The sequence below is a fragment of the Trachymyrmex cornetzi genome, unplaced genomic scaffold (assembly GCF_001594075.2).
Source record: "Trachymyrmex cornetzi isolate Tcor2-1 unplaced genomic scaffold, Tcor1.1 scaffold276, whole genome shotgun sequence".
Lineage (NCBI taxonomy): Eukaryota > Metazoa > Arthropoda > Insecta > Hymenoptera > Formicidae > Trachymyrmex > Trachymyrmex cornetzi.
The window spans coordinates 142,603-164,910 of record NW_017297438.1 but is presented as its reverse complement, the minus strand read 5'-3'; the positions used below and the strand labels follow the sequence as shown (position 1 = coordinate 164,910).

The window sequence follows — 22,308 nt, the reverse complement described above, 5'->3', positions numbered from 1 at the left end:
TTAAGTTTATCATATATAAATAAAATAAGATGTTTTCAGATTAGGATACTTAACTGCTTAAAATAAAACGAGCTATACATACTAGTAGAAATTGTTTTTTCCATTTTTATGAAAGTTAACATAAATCTCGTTTTAACATGTTACTTTTTTTTAATTTTAAAAATTAAAAAAAGATAAAGAGTAAATTTAAACCAAGATTAAAGTTAATCTAGATTGATAAAATGGACCTTGGAAAAGTAAATATATGCATCATTTTTTATAATTAAAGATTCGAGTTTTTTAAATTCTAAAATTGTATTCACCATTCGACCAGTTTTCGTTCATTTACTCAAATAACTTCCGTAAATGTTAATTTCTTCTATCATATAAGCAGATTAATTACTACATTGTTAAAAGGATGATAAGAGTAAATATAATAACAAAACAACAAAATATCATTTTTAATGCTATTTCTTATGATTGCTTCTTATTTTTTATGATAATTTCTTATAATAACTTCATTACGATTAAACGCCATTCTATTATCACATTTCATAAAGATCAATTGTAACTTACAATCTGATCTCCGTCGTCATATCTTTCAGTCTTTGTTCAATACAAGCTATTAAATAATAATAATAAATGTAAGTTACTGTCATCAGCTCCCCAACATATTTAACCAATCATCATTTAAGATTATAGGTAAATTGTTTTCATTGTTAAGAATATTTTCCAATAGTGTCTCTATATCGCTGTTCGAAGTATTCTCTGTAGACTGGTTTGTTGTATCTAAGTTAATTGTAGTATCTAGGACAGCTAATGTGTTCATAGCTTTCGATAGTGTCTCTGCACCAACATCTGTTTTTACCTCATTCACTGTTGCATCCAATTGCAATTTACTGTTTTCATTATGTTCGTTTGTGGTACTGTACTGCTGACTTAAACCAAACTTTGTACACCTATTATTAGATATACCGAAATTCTTGGAAGTATCCATTACGTTTGTATTCATGAACGAATTATGTTCCTGTAGTTCTCTATTATCACAATTGTTATCAATATTAGAACAAATCTTAAGATTAATATTAGTCTTTTCGATGTTAATAATCTTGGGCAGTTTTCTAACACCTACGATCCGTTTGTTCATAATGTTTATGCTTTCTTTAGAGTTAATGCCTGCTAATTCAAGTGGTTCAAATAGTGATGATTTATTAGAATCAGTAGATTCCTTTGTTGAGGTAATGAATTCACATTCAGGCACTGTTTCAATTTTATCTTTCATTGTAGGACATGATGAATATTCAGCACTTGTTATCTCGTTCAATTCTTTGGTAAGTTCGCTTCCAGGAGTTACAGGTGGTGTATAAAGTGTAAGTTCCATTGGTACAGGAATTTCCTCTTTAGCGAAACTTGATTCCTCCCAGTTGCAGGAGAAAGCTTCTCTAGGAAAGAATGTCAATTCCTCGTAACCAACCGGCCAGCTGCACTAAAATACAAAACAGAATTGTGGGCATAGATGTCAAGTCTATATAATCTATAGTTATGCTTTTTGCTTCCTGTTTCTTGCTTTTTACCTCTTATCCTGTTTCTTCGCTTTTTGTCGCTTGATATAAAATTTGATGAACATCGGAAGAGACAAGAAACACGTCATATAAAATGGTCACAAAAAAGGAAAAAGAGATGAAAAGCAAGAAACAGGAAGCAAAGAGCATATTGTAGGTTAGTGGTATTTTCCAACAAGAGACACAGTATAACACAAGAATCATTTCATCTTTGGGTGCGTTCCGAATGTATGCATGAGGTACATAATGTATCATTTTATTATCTTTCTTTATTATTAGATGAACAATAGAGACAAATGTTGCATAATACGCTTCATGTATTACTCTGAATGCACCCTTTGCTTAACATTGACAAATAAGAACAATAAGAATGTAATAATTCACTGTGTTACACTATTGCTGCATTCTACTAAACGCTCGCAATGCTCGCAAGCATTGTTTGTCTTTGTTTAACAAATAATAAATGGCAAAGATGAAATAGTTCCACAAATGTGAGCGTTCAGTACAACGCAGCTTATATGTCATCTGTGTTTCTTACTGGAAAATATTCTGGATTTTAAGGAAATAAACAGAAAAGGAACAAGAAGATTGTTTACTTCTTCCGCCTCACAGCACCACACCGCTTCTTCTAGATTAATCTGAAATGCCTTGATTCTTCTCCTAACACCATTCTTTTTACACACTGGACAGAGTTTCTCCATTCTGTAATATGATCGTAACAATTAATTTATTTCAAAATAAAGCGAGCACTCGGTAGAGCACGTAATTTCGCTGTATTCGGCAGCTTCGCACACAAAAACTCCGCGATTATTGACAAGATAAACGTACGTTCTGTGACTAATTATGCGTGTTTAATAAAATACCTCGGATAATTAAGCGTTACGACGCTTAATTATATGCAGTTCTCGTCAACACATGTTTTTTAAACACTGAACATAAATGACCTACGAATGCCTACGAACTGCCGGCATCTCTCTCTCTCTCTCTCTCTCTCTCTCTCTCTCTCTCTCGAAGACAATAGTATAGGAAAATTAAAATCACTTTAGCGAAGAATGAAACCTTACTCGAAAGATAATTCGAGTTGTCGGTAATGAAATTCGAGACGCGCTTTGGGGCGACTGTTACCAACAATTGAGTTAAGGGATGCTGGAGTCTTCTTTTGTACCGATAAAGCGTTTATGTAAAATGCAATATTCTACGAACTAGTTGCACAGAAAAAAAATTCCTTCTCCACGATTGAAATATTCGTGCTAATGTACCTGTTCCTGGTGTGTTTTGTGTCCAAAGCTGAGAAAAATAATAAATTACAGATTTCTGTATCCATATGCTATCCAAACATATGCTCACCAAAAATTTTTAAATAACCATATATATATTTATATTAAATATAATTTTATGGGGCCCCCTTCTCTCATTATTAATATTATATTCCAAAACAGAAAAAGAAAGTCAAAATAATAACAATAAATCAATTTGATGTCAATATTGATTGATTCAATACGATTCTTAAATAATACGCTTGATCCACAATTTTTCATTTTCGTCAGAATATCTATTAAATTCCATGAATAATTGTTCGAAAGGTTGATTTTTTAAAGTACATTACAAAAAAATAGGCTCCATACAGCACAGATTTTGCAGCAATATTGTAAAAGCTCTGCAATGTTGCTGCATGCAACGTGTAATGTTACAGCAGTGTTGCTGCAACTTTTGTGCTGTAGGGGTCATTTCTTTTTCGTCATTTTAAGAAAGTTAAATTGTTAAAAAAGTTTGAAAGTTTTATTATTTTTTAATTGGATATATTTTTTCAATCTCTCGTTAAGTTTGACATTTAAATCTCTTTAATTAATATACATGCAGTTGTTATTCCCCATACAGCACAGAAGATTGAAGCAATATTGTTGCAATGTCGCAATATTGCAAATTGCAATGTAATATATTGCAGAGATATTACAGCAATATAAATTAACAATATGCCTGCAAAATGTTAGTAATATGCCTGTAATATGCATGTAATATTCCAGAAACATTGCAAAACTGCAATAATTCTATAATTGTTACAATAATAATAATATAAAAATATAATTTTGTACAATATTTATGTAGTACAGTCTTTTAATTTAACAGCCGTTTTATGATATAATAATTTATATAATCCATTTTTATATTTAAATAAAAAATTTATATTAATCTATTATTTGACGGCTATTTCATTAGCTAAGTTTTATATTTATTTTAAAAGTGAAATCAAAAGATTGTATAATATCAAGTTTGGATACAACCAACACATCGTTATCGGATAAGACGATAAGCAATTAAGATGCTGAAAACGATTTATCGAAATATTAATTATGTGATCGATGATGTAAACGTAGGAATAAACCAGCGCCTGAATTTTATTGATTCATACCGTTATTTTTTAATCGATTTCAATTGACTCGGAGTGACTTCGAATTAAAAAGAATCACTGCGATTAATTAAATCCATGATTAACTTACCAAGTATCTGTATTATTATGCTAATGTGGATAATATTTGTTCGGGGTACACACATACATGCTTTAATTATCCTTGTGAATAAATATATTCTTCAGAATTAATATTGCATTTATTGGAATATTTTTAAAAAATATTAAAGTTTTATTATAAAAAATTGCTTTTGGAAAGCACATATTATTAGAAATGCGATTTGTAGAAAAATTAATATTAGTGAGATAAATGTACAGAAAATAGTTTTCATTTTAGAGTCTTCGTAAAAAAGTTATCCAAATAAATTACATTACAATATTGCTGGAACGTTTCGTTGCAATATAACAAAAAGCGGACATCTTAACATTGTTGGAATCTTGCAGCAATGATTCAGCAACGTTTCGCAACCACCATACAATATTGCAATATTTCTGCAATCTTTCAGTGCTGTATGGATCTCTTAGTAATAAAAAAGATTTGCTATCGAAGTAAAATAAAAATTCAGCAGAAATTATATAAACAATTAAATACTAAAGCAAATCGAAATAATAATAGACAGATCAATCGCAGCATACTTGATAAACTTGCGAATCTGATCCGCTGTCAAAAATACTGTCTCTTATAAAAAATTTTATATATATCATTTTTCTTATTTATTTTTTTATTGTAAACAATGCTTGGCTAGCTTATGAATTACATTCCTTCACGTGTACTATTACGAAGTTTACTATAACAAAAACGATAACTCTATTTAATTTACTTTTGTGATAAGATAAAGTAAAATTATTTGAGATAATCTGAGCTAGATTAATTTGAAATACGCAAAAATTATATTTAATAAATTTAATATATAAGAATAAGAAACCCTCAATTAATTGACTCGGATGAATAAAAATGGAAAGGTTTGAAGCCACTCAAGTCGGACACCAGTTAATATTGTGTATAAAATCTTTAATGTGGTATGCCATACGTTTCGATCCGTGGATTGGAGTCTTATCAATAGCTTTTAATCGTTATAAATCTATAATGATTATCATGATAGATTTATAACGATTAAAAGCTATCGATAAGGATCCAATTCACGGATCGAAACGTATGGCATACCACATTAAAGATTTCATACACAATATTAACTGGTGTCCGACTTGAGTGGCTTCAAACCTTTCCATTTTTAATATATAATGTATATAGAATATAATGCAGTTGTGCGCATTTGCACGACAGCAACCTTTTAAAAGTATTCCTGGACTTGTTGATCCCCGGAATACCGATGAAAGTGACTTTCTTCAAACTTTCTCGCTTCTAACAGCATCATACGTTTCGTACACCGAGAACAGTTTTCAGTTTTCTATCGTCTGTCGTGGGATTCAGATGTATATTGTGTCTCCCGATAATCCATTAACGATAGTTATACAAAAATAATAAATTAAAAATAGTCGTTACATTACAAATTATTACATAATTATTAAGCACGTAACTATTAAATAAATACAGAAACAAAAAGAGTTTTTAGAAAAATGGGAATCTTTGAACGATGGATACTGGAGATTTCGAATTCTCCGAAAGAAGTGAGATATAATAAAATTAATGCATATAGAAGAAAGTATCTGTGGAGTATAAAGTCGATGAGAACGCTGATAAAAAATATATTTCCCATCGCAGGCGCAGGCGATAGCGACCAACGTATTGTCTCAAGCGCATCATGTGTCTAGAACGAAACGAGGACAAGCGATCGGCTCCGTTCGAGGATTTCGTGGATGTACAATTTGGATGACGGGACTTTCTGGTGCCGGAAAGACTTCCATCTCTTTTCAACTTGAGGAATATCTCGTTTCTCAGGTACGCGTTACAGCGTAATCGCTTATAACTTGTTGCTCCACTTTCACGGTATTTTATTCGATGTTATTTCTGGAGCAGGGAATTCCCGCGTACAGCTTGGATGGTGACAACTTGCGCACCGGTTTGAATCGTAATCTCGGCTTCAGCAAAGAGGATCGCGAGGAGAATGTGCGTCGCGTTGCTGAGGTCGCGAGGCTCTTCGCAGACGCCGGAATCATTGCCCTCTGCAGCTTCGTCTCGCCGTTCGCGATGGACAGAGAAATGGCACGCCAAATTCACGAGAACGCCAATCTGCCCTTCTTCGAAATATTCATCGACGCATCCCTCCAGGTCTGCGAGACCCGTGACGTCAAAGGCCTCTATAAGAAAGCACGTCAGGGTATCATTAAAGGTTTCACCGGTATCGATCAAAATTATGATGTACCCACCGAACCCGATCTCACCGTCAACACGGAGAACACGACCGTTCAACAATCCACCGATATCGTCATCAACTTTCTCCAAAGCAAACAAATTATACCAAAGATGTGCGAACTTAAGCAACCCTGTCTGGAATTATTCGTGAAAGAGGATAGATTGGATGATATCCGGAAAGAAATGAAGGCTCTTCCTATTGTGGAAATCGGAGAATTAGATGTGCAATGGTTACAAGTTCTCGCTGAAGGATGGGCGGCGCCTTTAAAAGGATTTATGAGGGAAAACGAGTATCTTCAAGTAAGTTTAAGTTTAATTCCATGTGTCAAACGTAAAAATATTGTTGTTTTTAATAGGTGCAGCATTTTAACTGTCTATACGAAAACGGCGTTTCGATCAACCAATCGATTCCTATCGTTCTTGCCGTGAGTACTTCCGACAAAGAGCGCTGTTTCGATGCGACCGCGCTTGTACTTAGATATCAGGATAAGGATCTTGCCGTCTTACACAATCCGGAATTTTATTTCCACCGCAAGGAAGAACGTTGCTGCCGCCAATTCGGCACAAATAATCCCAGGCATCCTTATATCAGATTGATCCAAGACTCTGGTGACTGGTTGGTCGGCGGGGATTTGGAAGTACTCGAAAGAATTAGATGGAATGACGGGCTGGATCATTACAGGCTGACGCCTAACGAGATCAGGACTAAGTGTCGAGAGATTGGCGCCGATGCGGTTTTTGCCTTCCAATTACGAAATCCGATACACAACGGACACGCGTTGCTTATGCAGGTTGATACTTACGTTACGAAATAACAAAACTTTGCAAACGGCAATACGCGTTCGTTATTGCTATTGTATCTCGTTGTATCTCAGGATACCAGGCGACGTCTCGAAGAATACGGCTTCAAGAAACCAGTTCTTCTCCTTCATCCTTTAGGCGGGTGGACTAAAGACGACGATGTTCCCCTACCGGTCAGGATACGGCAACACCAGGCTATCCTCGAAGAAAACGTCTTGCATAAGGATACTATTCTCGCTATTTTTCCTAGCCCTATGTGTTATGCCGGTCCCACAGAGGTCAGTAAATTTCTTCCTAATATAACAATATATAATGTGCAATACAATATAATGTAAAATATGTAAAGACCGTTAATGGTCAATTTAAAATAAATGTTTAGCCATTTTATCATGATTTACATTTTTTTAGGTGCAATGGCATGCCAAAGCTCGTATGATCGCAGGAGCAAATTTCTACATTGTCGGACGAGATCCTGCTGGTATTCCTCATCCTGATAAATCCGCCACATCAGACGGCAATCTTTACGATGCTGCTCATGGTGCACGCATCCTTTCAATGGCGCCAGGTTTGCAAAATCTCGAAATTATTCCTTTTAGAGTAGCTGCTTACGACACCAAAGCGAAAAAAATGTCTTTCTTCGAAGCTGAACGACAGCAAGATTTCATTTTTATTTCCGGTACCAAAATGCGCAGTAAGTTTTTATTCTATCATAATTTTTGTTATTTATTGGTTTATATAATTTTATATTATTTTCATTTGTGGCTACATACACATGTATATCTCCACAAGATTTATAAAGATATTTTTATTTTTTGTGTTTCTTTTTACATTAGATTTGGCAAAAAATGGTGAAGATCCTCCTGAAGATTTTATGGCACCGAAAGCATGGAGAATTATCGCAAAATATTACCAAACTGCACATAGTCAAGAAGCGAATCAATAAATAATATTTATGATATAACTTATGATATAACTTATAACTGATGTTAATATTGTATAAAATATTGAATTAATATAATGGGCAGATAATAAAATAAAATAGAGGTAAACTATTGAATGCAAAAATAATGGAACAAATCGTACATCTTGTTCTAGTCTATTACCTCTGGTATATCTTTATTTATTGCATCGAATGACACGGAAGGACATTTTGTAACTTAAATATATTCGACAATCAACCGAAGGTTGTCGATAGAAAATATTTTGTCATTTAATCCGGTATATCTGCAAAATAATAAATATTTCACTATACATAACTTAACTTTATCTTTATACGACTTATCATAAAAAATATAAAAAATCTAGCTTAAGCAAACTAGATAATAAGTTTTACCTTCTTCTTCTTCAGAATCGGATATTCGGGTAGCTTGAAGCGAACTTTGTTTCGTTAACGTCCGGATTAGGCCACGTGGTCTTGGCGGCGGTGACTGTTTGTTCCAAAGTGCCTCTAGTTGATCAAAATGTTGAGATTGCGCTAAAGCGGCCTGTTCAGGACCTAGGCCAGATTGAGAACCGGCTAAACCTGCTTGGCTGATCTCTTCCATTGACGCGCTCACGCTAAAGCGACGTTTCAATCGTTCCTCTATACTTGAAACTATGATACCTATGAAGATAAATGCAAAGAAGATCAAGCTAAATCCTTATTTTTGCATGAATATGTTTAAGGGATCGATAACAATCTCTAAATGGTATTAGAAATATATAAAAATGATAACCTGATGTAAGATGCCCATACTTCCGCTGCCAGGTGTAAGTATCTAAAGACACCTCTTTCTTCAGTAACCTTTTGGCGGGTCGTTTCGGTCCTGGTGGTCTCAAGTCTCGCGGGGCCACGTATGGCGGCAATTTCACGTATTGCGCGGGAGTATTATGCAGACATAAAATAGGCATGCATTTATGCTCCAGTAAATGTACTGCCATCCTGGAGCAATCGGTAGACATTTCGACTCCTAAAACCGGTACGTGTAGCATAATGGAACTGAGGGGGGTGCCCTTTTTAGTATCCCAAACGATGAGGCTCTTGTCCTCACTTCCTGAAACGGCCAAAATACCGTCGCCGGAGAGACGCACGCAGGTCACGTAACCCAAATGACCCACAAGAGTGTGCAAATCGGCACCAGTATTGATATCCCAAACGATCAAATTGGCGTCCCTGGAGCCGGATACCACTATAGACTTGTCGAGCACCGCGACTGCTACGCAAGTCACATGATCGGTATGACCGACCAACACCTGGGAGAGTTTACCGCCGGCCAGTTGCCACACTTTCAGACTCATATCGCGGGAACCAGTGATCAGGTACTGAGAATCCGGCGTTGCTACCAGACATGTGATATCCTGTGAGTGCGACACCTGATGCTTCTCCTCGGGACCAGCGCCCAGACTGATTATGCGCACCTGATTGTCACCAGATCCGCAAACCGCGTATCTAGAATGATGAAATGGTTCAGCTAAGAGATGTGAGTCTAATGAGTCTTAAAATAGCGGTCAAAGTTTAAAGATAAAAACGCAAGGAGTATGAGCAGAAGAATATTTTGTTTTGTTTGTGTTTGTTGTGTGTGCATAGAGAAATTTATATACAGATCTAGTTTTCTTACCTCATGTCGGATGCAACAGCGAAACATCTTCCAGGTCCACAAACAGACTGAATCAATGTACCGGTATCTGCTGCCCAGACTCTGATAGAGCCAGCACGGTCTGAACTGACCACTCTTCTTCCATCTAGCATAGCAGTAATAGCAGTTACTGGTGCCTGATGCCTGAACGTAGCCACGACAAGTCCTAGAGTTAAACCCCATACACGTACCGTCTTATCTTCGGATCCTAAAGAATTTACGCATATTTTTATATCTCCACTTAACTCAGATACGTTAATAGCAAAAAGGCATTAATTGGCAAAGAAAAATAATTTTATAAAAGTCTATACCAGATGCGACAAAGAGTTCTGATGCGGAAAATGCGATACAAGTAATGCTAGCGATATGTCCTTCTAGGGTGGATAACAATTCGTGAGTGTTGAGCTGCCATAAATTGACTAAAGAATCGACACCACCAGTAACCGCCATAGCGCCATCCCTGGAGATATCCAAGCAGGATATCGGTGCGGTATGGGGTTGTAAGGTATCCTGTTTTCCAGGTTTTTGCGGTTTTGGTGGTGGTTCTTCACCGCGAAAGCTCCAATATGTCACGCGACCTCCTCCACCAGTTATTAGAAAATCATCTTTCTCAGTTACCTGCAAAAGATAAAAGTGGAGAAATATAATAGTATATGATTTAAACAGACATGTGAAAACGTATTCAATTAAAATAAATGAGAAAAATAATGTACTATGATTTTGCATTTAATTACCTTGACTGAAGTAACTGTTGCTGATGGATTAGCAGGCAAAGTCCTGATCAACTTTCCACTATGCATATCAAATACGGATACTCTGCCTTCGACACCGCCAGCGATAGCTCTTCTACAATCTTTTGCCAGACAGAGACTCTTAACTGGTCCTTGATGTCCTCTAAGTGTATGAATTTCCGTGCCGGTTGCCAAGGATCTTAGATAGAGCTTCTGATCTTCGCAAGCGGCTAGAAGAAAAACTGAATCTGCAGACACGTCTAGCATGATCACTGGAGAAGGAAGAGTAATACTGTTGAGAAGACTAAAGCTTTCCAAAGACCAAAGACACACAGTTCCGTCGACTGAACCAGAAACCAAGACTTCTCCAGCGGAATCGACTCGAATAGTGGTGACAGGACCTCGGTGATGATCAACCTTCATCAGGACTTCGCCAGTGAGCAAGCTCGTAGCAATAATTCTGGAATCCTCGCCACCGCTCACGATAACAGAGTTGTTGAGTGCTGGAGTTAAAGTGAGAACCGGTGCGATATGCTCGCAGATCCGACGTTTCATTACAAGATCCTTCATGTCCCAAACGATAATAGAAGTGTCTTCAGAACCGGTTAGCAGATACTGCGATTGATGAGTAACGGCTAAACATGAAATTGGACTGGAGTGTCCTGGTATGAACAAAAAGAAATTCATTAATCATTACATATTTCAAAACATATTTGGAAAACTTTCGATAAAGAAAAAATTATATTGCCAATAATCTGTATAAATTCGCGCTAAATACTTTTCTCGTTACCTTTGAATGTATGAACGAGCTGACTGGACATCACATGCCATAATTGAGCATCTCCCTGCGGTGGCACAACGACTACATGCTGACCAGATGGTGCCGCTTCGATTAACTTAACTCCCTGAGGACAAGTAATCGCTCGGATCTGCAGTGGCAGAGGCGGTTGTAGCCATCCATTCAAGGGCACGAGTAAAGGTGCGGTGTAACCGTCGCACCAAGCCATTGCCGCCATGACCATTCTGCTGACCTGATGAAGAGAATGAGTCATTTTTTATTTACGAGTTAATAGTGATACAAGTTCTTATTAGAGAATAAAAAATAAAAAGAACTTACGAGGTCACCTCCGTCCTCGGCAACCGGCCTTAACCAACAGATAAGCTGCGCAGCGAGCTGAAGTGGATCTCTGGTAAGAACATCGCTGGATTTTCTCACAGCGTAATACACGAGTTCCAAATCGCGTTCAAGGAGATATCGTCTGGCATGTTCGAGGACACATCGTAGATAGCTCACGGAGATCATCTGAGCACTCGCAAGAAGAAAATCGAACGCGCAAACGGCGAGTTTCTTCAACTTGTCGACGTCAGAAGCGCGCAGAAGATGTAGCCATGCTTCTTCAACGTGTCGAAGTGTGTATGTGACAATTTGTGTTTGCGGCGCACTTTGAAACGGTGTTTCCTTGATAGGAGGCGAAGAAGATGGATTCTCCGGCGATTTGTCGGAATTATCATCGGCTTCTTCGGAAAAGAAGAGACTGGCCAATTCCGCGTGGTAACCGCGAGAAACGTCTTGATTGGAGAGATACTTTCTGAGAGCGGCTTCGCGACATTGGCCACGCCAGGAAAACATTAATCGACCGCTCATCACTCGTACCTAAAATAATATTTAGTAAAATAAAAATTTAATAATATAGTATATAACCGTGATTTAAAACTGTCTTAAACAAGCTATTCACACGTTGAATCTAATATTCTTACTTTCAGCCACGGTGCGAAAGTCCTCCTGATCAAGCACCAGGTTGCAAAATTAAATTGACTCTCCTTCAAGAGCAAAGGTCCTTCTCCTCCAGTAGGCATAATTAATTCCAGTATTTCTGTCTCCGACAAGCCATACTCGGTGCAAGCGAGAATCGAGGCAATCCGATTAGCTGCATCGAGTCCGACGAGGTCCTCCAAGCGTTGGAGAACCGCGTCGACGCCCGGTGTCGCGCACACACGCCCGGATAGATCAACGAGAATATCGGGGCTACGTAGACGATCCTTTTGAAGCGGTGTGAGGCGCATTCCCTCGGGCGGAAGCGCGGAAGTGACAACAAAGTGAACACCCGGAGGAAGAGTGAGCGGTAACCAGGACAAGGCAGCGACGATATCGCACTCGAGCGGATGAAAGCGATGAAGATCGTCGAGGAGAATAATTAATTGGTCCGGAAGGGGATGTTCCTCTAAGCGGCGTATGATGAGACTGAACCAATTGTTGAGGTAGAGTGGGTCGAAGGAGGCGTCGCGCGGTAAATTACCGTCGTTATCTCCGCAAAGAAAGCCGACGTGCTGGCAGAGGATGCGGAGGAGCTCCAGGCTGTAGGCGGATCGAGGTGTCGAGGTACATAGTCGGACGACGCGAAGCGTCGACGTCGAAAGCCAGTCAGGTGAATCCTGATAGACGCGTGCAAGGATAGAGGATTTCCCAGAGGATTTGGGCCCATAAATTAGAATCGGTCCGTGCTTATGCTCCTTGCCTAGAGATTAACCATGTTATATTTCAATCATACTTATACTGTAGCTAAATTGTATTGGCGTTCAGCAGAAAAAGCAGCTTTACAACTGTTACATAATTCTTTAATATGATTGGTTTATACATTTAGATCCAATAAGAAATTAAGAGCAACACCAATTATATTAAAAAAATGTTATAACAGTTGCAAATCTGCTGAATGCAGTTATTGTCTTAAAATTTACACGTATGTACATACACGTGATTGTCAAGAACGATTGCTTCAATATACGCGATATTTACAATCAAAACGCGTTACTATCTTTGATAAATTTATATACGATTTTAATTGTATAATATGTTTACATATGTTTACGCTGTTGTATCCTGTAAAAAAAGAATACCTGCAAGGATAAGTCGTTTGACTCGCTCCACGGCTTCGTCGCCCTCGTCGGCCAACGGCAATTCTCGAAGAAGAGCAAAATGCGCCATACTCTCAGCGTAGACCTCCTGAACCATTTTCTTGCGACTTTTAATTTCCGGGTCAGCTTCGACAGACGCGTTCACCAGCTGCTGACCCCTATCCAATATCAGTTCCCGAAATTTCGCAAGATATTCATCGTGAGCTTCGCAGTCGGAATCGATACCGCCGTTACGGTACTCGACGTCAAAACGCAGGACGTTTTCCTGGGGCAAGGTAGTCTGGATGCGATTCTTGAGCCCCTCAGCGGTAGCCGTGCACCTTGGCGCATCGTCACTCGTCCATTCGCGAATCACAGCCATTATCCCCAAGCCCTGCTGGTCTAGATCTGATAAGAACGTTCCAACGATTATACCATCGGATGAATTATTACTGCTTCTTACATGTACCTCGCTGCATTACGTCTCTGCATAGTAATGAAATGGTCTTTGAAGCTCGTTTTAAAACGCTTTTATTACATCTGAGAAAATCAAAGACAAATAATATTTTTCATTCCGAGATTTTAATTGCGATGCGCGCGCGCGCGTACATTTATAAATTTATGATAAATCCTAGCCAGCGGGAGCGACTAAAAATAACTCGAGCACCAATTAAATTTTCAGGCTGGAAAACGAATTAGCGCACGAAACGTGGTACAAAGGGGTTCAATTTCCAGCCTCTATGTAAAAGCCTCTTATAATATATAATATGAAACGCAATGAGTATGCGACTCTCCTTCACGAACAGTCGTTGCACGTTTCACGAGAGAATAATTTAAACGGTACACGGCGATACTTGACCTAGAAGGTCAGGTTCTCCTATTTTTGGAAGAGAAAGCTCCGATAAGTCCACAATTTTAGTCGTGAAATACGACGTGTGCCATCGGCGTGCCATCGCACGAGAGCTGATCAAATATTGACAGTGGCAGAGTGGCGATCGACGTATTCGGTCATTTATTTACGATCTTGTAAAAACATGACGTGCTCATATACAGGGAATGATATGTCAGAGAATACCAGCGGCTCAGACGACAGATCATATGTATCGGCAAAACTTTGCTACTTACTTAGGCCGTGCTCCAGTTGTCGTTCCGCCGTGCTCTTTAAGATGTATTTCAACTCCTGGTTCTCCGGATGCTCCACAATCGCCCGTTCCACAGCAGTCTTTAATGCCTGGCGCAACTTTGGCTCTCGATCCTTTTGCCATTCTCGTTGAACAGTTTGCACGCTGTTTACATGTAACTTATGATGATTCCCAAAAAGAAACGGACAGAGGGTGAGGAAAGAGGAAATTAGGAGAAATTCTAGACATCGGCGTTACCTATTTGCATTCAAAGCATAAGAGTGCCCATTGTGCTCGTAATGATCTTTAAGAAGAGCGCAGTGCGCGAGAAGCGTTCGGTAGGTAGCCTCTTTCAATTCCGTTGGCACCCACCCTACGGTGTAATTTGTTCCCGTCAACAGCTGAAAAGGATAACAAATGGAGAAACGAGTCACTCTTCTGCATCTCAAGCAGTATACTGGAAGTGTGTGTATGTACACACACAGAAAAATATACAATGTACGCAAGTAATAATTACTTGTTCCAAATATTTCAAAAGTTCATATCCGCAAATTTATCACAAGTTCATCACACACAAGCATTAAATTTATTTAAATTATATTCTGAATTCTAGTAAGTTTAATACTAATTCTAATAAGTTTAATCAAGATTATTAAATTAAAACAAATTTGAGTTACTTATTATATAAAGTCGTTTCTTCGATCAATTTTATAATATTCTTTAAAAGAAAATAAATTCTCGTTTTAGATATATAATAATGAGCGTATGTAAACTTTTTAATAAGTAGATATATTTTAATTGAAAATATTCTTTGTTAAAGATAACTTAAAGGAAAGAAAGTAAATTATTGATTTAGAAAGAAAGATAATTAATTTTCTTAGCAACAGAATGATATTTTTCTGTGTGTAGAAGGAGATAAAGTAAAGAGCGATGCAACGAGAATAGCGAGAGTAAAATACGCGTAAAATAAAGCACGTAATACGACGATATAATCGTGACAATAGAAACCTACTCTCGTTAGAAGGCTTTACGGTATTAACTATTAAGCTATACGTATACCAAACTGTACAATTACTTAATTCTACGCGGCAATGGAAGAAAAATGTGGTGCCGATCAATATTTGCCGAGACAACGCTGTACATTCCTTACCAGGAGAAAACATCCTCTGGAATGACGGTGGGACGCACTTATCTCCTCCAGGAAGTATTCCGCCAGATGCGGATCGACGTCCGGGTCATCACCGGCTCCATATTGCATATCCACCAGGAGTACCTATGCAGGGCGAAGCGTATACTTTCGCGAATAATTTTGACGAGCGGATTTGAACGTCAAAGTAATTGAAATTGCTCTGCACTGACCTCGATTCCCATATCATCGTAAATTGATTGCAACTCCGGACCGACCACCTCCAACAGCTGTTTGCGCTCCTCCGGGAAGTCTAGCCGGAAAATTGCCGAATTGTAAATTCAATTTCGCGTTAATAGAAACTCTCTATCTCTATCTATCTCTGCGTGATCTCTCTACGCCTACATGTTGCCTCACATGCACGTGACATTACCGAGATTGGATTTGGCTTAATACGTCGAATATAACAAAAATATATGCTATTCCCTAGATAATGAATTAATTATAGTCAAGGAGGGAATAAGCCAGGGAATGGAAGTAACTTCTCGTTACAACGAGCAAAACAACTCGAGTAAAACGACAAGTTATTACGATATAAAAATGATGTCAAAATGACTCCAAAATGATCATTAAAAGTCAGTTTCAAACATTTCCGATTTATTTTTAATGTCAACTTTACTGGTAACGGCATTACTTCCCAAGCAGAACAAACAAGTCACGATAACATCAAAATGACATTAAAAATGAATCGAAAATGATTAAAGACTGACTTTAATGATCATTTTGGAGTCATTTTGACATCATTTTTATGTCATAATAACTTGTTGTTTTGCTCGGGTTTTTTTCTTTGATAACTGTAACGATAACGAATAAGTTACATTTGTTTGGTAACGATAACGAATTTTACAGTTACTTTTATCGTTACTTTTTCTACTTAGTAACGAGTTATTTAAAAAAAATAACTTTCCATTCCCTGGAATAAACATGAAAAAAGATGCGTAAATTATCATAATAAGTTTTTAATTGCGAATTTAATTACAAACTGTCAACATAATATTTAAAATGCTGCAACGTTTCAAAACTTCTTGATTATAATTAATTTATTGTTTGAATTACTGAGAGTCGTTGATTGACTTTTAATTTTGCTCCAGATTCTATCAAGCCCGTCGCGAGTATAAATCGCAAATATTTAGCAAAACGCACGTCTCGTTCATTAAAGCTTTTAATATGAACAACAGTTCCAAATTTTAACTCCTTGTCCCACTTTACAACACGTCCCAAATTTTGTTCCAAATTAAAGACATAATTATGAATTGTCCTTCTTTTGAGTGCGAAAATAATAAGTGTAAAATATATTTTTCAACTAACGTAAAGAATTTTATAATTTTTTATTTAAAAATGCAGATTATTTATAAAATACATTCAGTAGAAGTATAACGATTTTGATAAATAAAATATAATCTCTCGTAACTTGATGTAATCTTTGTTGTGATCTTATGTAATGATGTACATTAAGTATTATTAGTTATTTACAAATGTAATAATACATACAAAAAAAAATTTTCTCTGCCGCAGCTAATCTTGGTTTGTTATAATATATTTGCTGCTGTAACTATAAATTTATAAGCTACAGCGAAATGGTTTGCTATTGCTGCTATAATATAGATATCACAGCTAAGACATTAGCTATGATACCTATATTTTAGCTGTCCACATTTTACACCTGCCATTTAATTACCACATACAGTTTTTAGTTACGACAGCTACTTTCTTTTTTCCGTGATATGTTGTTCATTAACAATAAAAAAAGTTTATTTATAAAAATTGAATTGCGACAAAAAATAAATATATTGTAAGATATTATAAAATATTATAAAAATGTTAAATGTCCCTCTTTCCCTTCTTAAGGTGATCAACTCCTTAATCGAGATTCGCAGAGCTTTCGAAATTTATTCAACTTACCATCCCTCTCGCCAGCGATAAATATCTTGATGAGCCTTGGCGCCGGCAAATGAGCTGGAGGTGGGCCGCCTTTGATGACTCCTGCGATCAATTCTACTTCGAGATTCATACTTGCAGGACAAGATGTTTCGCAAGTTCGAAAAAGGCGTTAGGCAACGATCATCGCAATAACGAATCCTTACACATTCAATGATATGACGTGGGACATTCTATTTTTGAGAAATATTACTATTCCATTTTATTTCAATTGGAAATATTTTCCTCACAATGTGTTTTATATCATTTGATATCGCCAAGACGGCTTCGCTGTCTTAGGGTCTCTCTTTTTCTTGAGGGCACTACCACATTTATTATATATATATAACATATATTTTTTTCTTTTTTTTTTAAATTTAATTTTCTATAATCCTTAAAGTCATAAAATCTTTCTTTTCTCGGACGTTTGGATTACAAGCTCATCCAGCGATCCCTTCTCGTCGTTGTACGTGGGATCTCATACGGCTCTCTCGAGCGCTTGGATTCGCGTGGACCCTCTAATACCGGGACTTTAAAACCTCTCGAGATCGGATCTCCAGACGTGCTCGCACTAGAGTTGTCTGTATCTCAAAGTCGGCACGGAATACTTTCGGATCCCTTTTGATCTCTCCGATCTTCGGTTATTGCCCGCTCAAGGTACTCGTGTTGCTCGATATATTATACATATATATGTGTATACTTGATCGATCCGGCGATCAGTAATCAATATATATAACGTTACAATTAATGATCGATGCTCTCAACAAATAATATATAGAGATTGTGATTTCTTTAATTTTTGATCTATACTTTTATGGATGTATATATATTTATATATACATACATATATATATCTGTGTGTGTATATATATCTCTTACATATATCTATATATCTATATTTACGTCTTAATTCCGAATCAATAACTACCTAAACAATTACGATTGTCTTCGCCAGCGGAATGCAGCGAGCGTTACATCGATTCGTCAGTCGCGATTAGGCTGTGCCCACGCATGCCCGCTATTCCGTCATTCTCTATCGATCGCAAAGTGACATAGATCGATCTGTCACCGATCTCAATCACCTTCCCTCCCTTTACTCAGTTTGTACTTGTTCCGAGCGTGCTCATTGGTCGTTGCCCACTAATCCGCGGTGGGCGGATATGACGGCGGCGAGGGGGGGGGAATGTAAGTATATTGTGGGGTTGGCGGGCTTGAGGGTGAGTATTCAAGGCCCTGCTATGTCGCGCCCTTACGTTCCCATTTTACGCCGGACGAGGACCCTCTGCAAAAACACGAAAACGCCAACTTCATCTGGAGTCGTCTCGAGCGGAACAAGCCATATACTATATGACACGATATTCCTGGAATGTCATATGAATATTAAAAAGGGTAAATATTATTCATGCAACATTCTAGGAATATCGTGCATGTGCTTATAAGAAGGATGCTTTTCATTTGGTGACACAAATTGATTCAAATGTCGTTCTTGCCTTTGTTACCTACTTATTGAATGTTAAGAAAGATAAAAGCATTTTGACTTTTCCTTGACTTGGGGTGTATTTGCGTCACTTTTACCAAATGGAAAAAAAAAGCTACGACAGCGTGTCAAAATGGCGTCAGAACGGTTGAAAATAATCATTAAAAGTGACTTTTTAATTAATCACGTCTCACGATTTGTCGTTCCGCTTAGGATTCATTTGGTCATCCTTTCATTAATTTAGACTCATCGCGGGTCATCCCCTCGTTAATTTAGACCCCTCTACGGTCTAGCGGCGTCGCCGGAATTGAAGAGAGAGAGAGAGAGCTACGAAAGATTCTCTAGCCGCGTCGTGCCACCCCTCTCGAGAACGATGGAGGAAGGCAGGGGAGGCTAAAAAGAGAGCCCCCGGCTTGCCTCCGCGCTCGCGCGCGGGCGAGCGCGCGAGGAAAGTCGCCCGTCGCCGCCGGAATCGATCGGGCGTTTTCTCTCTCTCGCGAATTCGGCCGGCGTGTGCTTCCGCGCGCGCGCTTTTTACGCACAAGTGTTTCGAGGTGGCATCTCTCTCGACTGATACGTATCGATCTCTCTCTCTCTCTCTTCCTTTTTTCTTCCGCTCTCCAGCGACCTGGAGTGGGTTGACGCGGGGATCCGAAATTTATATACAACATATTTCGAAACGCGAAATGCGAGACGCACCGAGTGCCGTGTCGCTATGCGAGGGCTCGGGGACGTGAACTTTTGACCCGAGCCAACACGTGGCTGAACGTCGCCACCAGTCGCTATTGTTTTCCGGGGCCGGGCTCGGTATCTCAAACCGCCGTCGGCACTCATCGGAGATACTCCAGAATCAACGCGAGTATAATAGAATTCAATTGCGCGATAAGAGCACGAAGCAACAGTGCCACAGTAAGAGCGCGCGGCGTAGATTCGGCGCGTGTCGGAATCGAGGACCGACATTGACGAGTTGCGACCGAATTGAACCCGGAATTGTCATCGAGATCGAGAGATGGATGATCCGTCGAGATTAATAGCGTTAATTAATTAATTACAGGGATTCGACGCGTTGAGATGATTAGTTCAAGTAGAGCACGGAAGTTATACTAGTACAATAGCATGTATCACAAAGATATCTCTCTCTTATCATTATAATCTCCTTATTTGTCACTTGTAAGTTCACTTTTATCCAAGGAACATCAAGCAAAGAAAAAGTCAAAATGATTTTATTATTTTGACGTCGTGAAAATCAAAATAATGATTTTTGGTTACAAAATTTGAATGTTTATTATTTATTGATGTTAACAATCAAAATGCGACTTCATTTTGATTCTTACGAATATCAATAGACAGTCAAATTTTGTAATCAAAAATCATCAGTTTGATTTCCATGACGTCAAAACAAAGTCGTTTTGACTTTCTCTTTACTTGATGTGTTCGTTATAGGCTGGGTGCTTTCTATTTAGTGACACAAGTCGACACAACACCATTCTATCTTTCTTGACACTCAGATAGTAAGGTAGACATTGTGTCGACTTGTGTCACTAAATGAAAAGCACCCATTATGACTTAATTATGACTCTGTTCTATCTGGGAGGCGAGAAAGAGAGATCGCAGCGTGTGATACAGTATTATAGACCTCCAAGGAAATTCTAAAGATGTCCGGAAGACGCTCCTAAGAACGTTCACAATAAGACATCCCTTAGATAAAGTGTGCTGTGTGGGTATGAATTCCAACAGCGCGGAAAAGAGAAAGAAAAAAGCTTTCGTTTATCCCAAGGAAGACAAAGAATTAAAATAATCAATTCACATCATATATATTGAGCGATTATTGACCGAATTCATAATTGAAATTATCCATTTGATTCAGTCAATGCGACGTTCTTTTTACTTACTTGTCCTCCTTGGAATGCACGTCTCGCAATTTAGGAGTGAATGCCGAATTAAGATCGCGTCGCATTTTTTTTATATACAATTTCCTCGCGGATCTCCCAGTTGTGTACAGCGAGAAAGCGGAGAATCGCGTATACGTTCGCAAATGTTTGCCGTTCCGGGTATACGACGGACACGGTAAACAAGCTTCGCGCCGCCGAGTATGTCGAGTACAATTATCGCGTCGTCATTAGGTCAGCCGTGCGAAACAGCATGTCGAGAGAGAAATCCATTTATTTCGCCGGACACCGAAACACGCGAATCCTACGGGAACGTAGAATGCTCTGAGGGGTTTCGGAAAAAGATTTCAATACCCATGAAGCGATAGCGACCCGGGAATTGCACAGGGGTGCTAATTGAACTGAAAACGACCATGGGGATTGATATTGTTATACGAAAATAGAGAGGAAAGTGTCCGCGGGAGGTTACAATGAGATAATAAAAATAGAATAATACTCGTCTCCTGGAGGATTGTTGTTAAATATAGTCTTACTCGGAGCTGACCAATTAACCTTCCGCCAACGCTCAAGCTGTCGCGTATTTGTTTACAAAGTTTTACATTGGATACTTGAACCGTGGTATAGAATTTCTCGGCAAATGCCACTGATTCGTAATTAATTTTTTTTTTTAAAAGAAGCATCTAATTTTAACTCTGAAAAATCGACTGAAAAATCATTCAATGCAAAAAGAATTCGATAAAAGGTTCGTAAAAAGCGTAAGCGAATGATATATTTAAGCCTTTCAATAATTTGCGAACATTTGCGTCTCTTTATTATTTGGACCACTTCGCATGCACAGTAATTGCCTCCATCTTTCACTGTATTAATTTACGTCTGCTGTGCAATCAGGATCGTAAACGAGAAAGTCGTTCGGATGTACTCCAGCCGATAAAACGAGCGGTTTCGAGTTTATCAGCAAGCGACGCACGTTAAATCGGGAATACAATAGCATGCCCCGAAATACGAATTTATTAAACACAAGACGTCACGCATTCAAAGTCTATTTTTCTCTTCCCTTTCCATTTTCCCCTACTACTGACTACTCTATTTGAATCTCGATGAAAATTCCATTCTACGTTTTATCAGCCACGATCGACCGTCAACGAGAGGGAGAGAGAGAGAGAGAGGCTGTCGCGATCCGTGGAGGATACACCAAGAAGGGATGGAAAAATCGCGGTGCGGATCTCGCGCCGTCGGCCCGGTCGATGCGGGACTCGAAAAAAGGGGAGGGGATCCAGTCAAAACAAGGCTTACCAGGTCGTCTAGCAGTTATTATGACGAAGGCCTTCACCTGCTCACGCGGACGACGGCACCACTACTGATAACACAGTCAAGCGGCCGACGCCTCCGGAGCGCCGAACGCCCAGCGCCGACGCCG

General features: G+C 38.5%; 3 protein-coding genes across 3 annotated transcripts; 1 reads left to right on the top strand and 2 right to left on the bottom strand.

The window, feature by feature from the left end:
* Positions 1 to 467: 467 nt before the first annotated feature.
* Positions 468 to 2,599, bottom strand: LOC108762114 (uncharacterized). The gene is made up of 4 exons (XM_018508945.1): positions 2,558 to 2,599; positions 2,405 to 2,520; positions 2,138 to 2,243; positions 468 to 1,465 (listed from the first exon to the last, which is right to left on the bottom strand). The coding sequence occupies exons 3-4, from the start codon at positions 2,240 to 2,242 to the stop codon at positions 638 to 640; spliced, it is 933 nt and encodes a 310-aa protein (XP_018364447.1). The 5' UTR covers position 2,243; positions 2,405 to 2,520; positions 2,558 to 2,599; the 3' UTR covers positions 468 to 637.
* A 2,852-nt stretch (positions 2,600 to 5,451) lies between these two features.
* Positions 5,452 to 8,028, top strand: LOC108762106 (bifunctional 3'-phosphoadenosine 5'-phosphosulfate synthase). Its single transcript, XM_018508933.1, has 7 exons — positions 5,452 to 5,577; positions 5,672 to 5,848; positions 5,927 to 6,562; positions 6,619 to 7,053; positions 7,138 to 7,341; positions 7,472 to 7,754; positions 7,897 to 8,028. The coding sequence occupies exons 1-7, from the start codon at positions 5,527 to 5,529 to the stop codon at positions 8,004 to 8,006; spliced, it is 1,896 nt and encodes a 631-aa protein (XP_018364435.1). The 5' UTR covers positions 5,452 to 5,526; the 3' UTR covers positions 8,007 to 8,028.
* A 54-nt stretch (positions 8,029 to 8,082) lies between these two features.
* On the bottom strand, positions 8,083 to 18,336 carry LOC108762105 (NACHT domain- and WD repeat-containing protein 1). Its single transcript, XM_018508932.1, has 15 exons — positions 17,511 to 18,336; positions 15,782 to 15,861; positions 15,573 to 15,695; positions 14,681 to 14,823; positions 14,427 to 14,587; positions 13,305 to 13,709; positions 12,168 to 12,925; positions 11,527 to 12,063; positions 11,200 to 11,440; positions 10,413 to 11,071; positions 9,990 to 10,296; positions 9,661 to 9,886; positions 8,779 to 9,491; positions 8,397 to 8,666; positions 8,083 to 8,287 (listed from the first exon to the last, which is right to left on the bottom strand). Exons 1-15 carry the CDS (start codon positions 17,617 to 17,619, stop codon positions 8,274 to 8,276), a joined length of 4,746 nt encoding a protein of 1,581 aa, XP_018364434.1. The 5' UTR covers positions 17,620 to 18,336; the 3' UTR covers positions 8,083 to 8,273.
* Between the last annotated feature and the right edge of the window lie 3,972 nt (positions 18,337 to 22,308).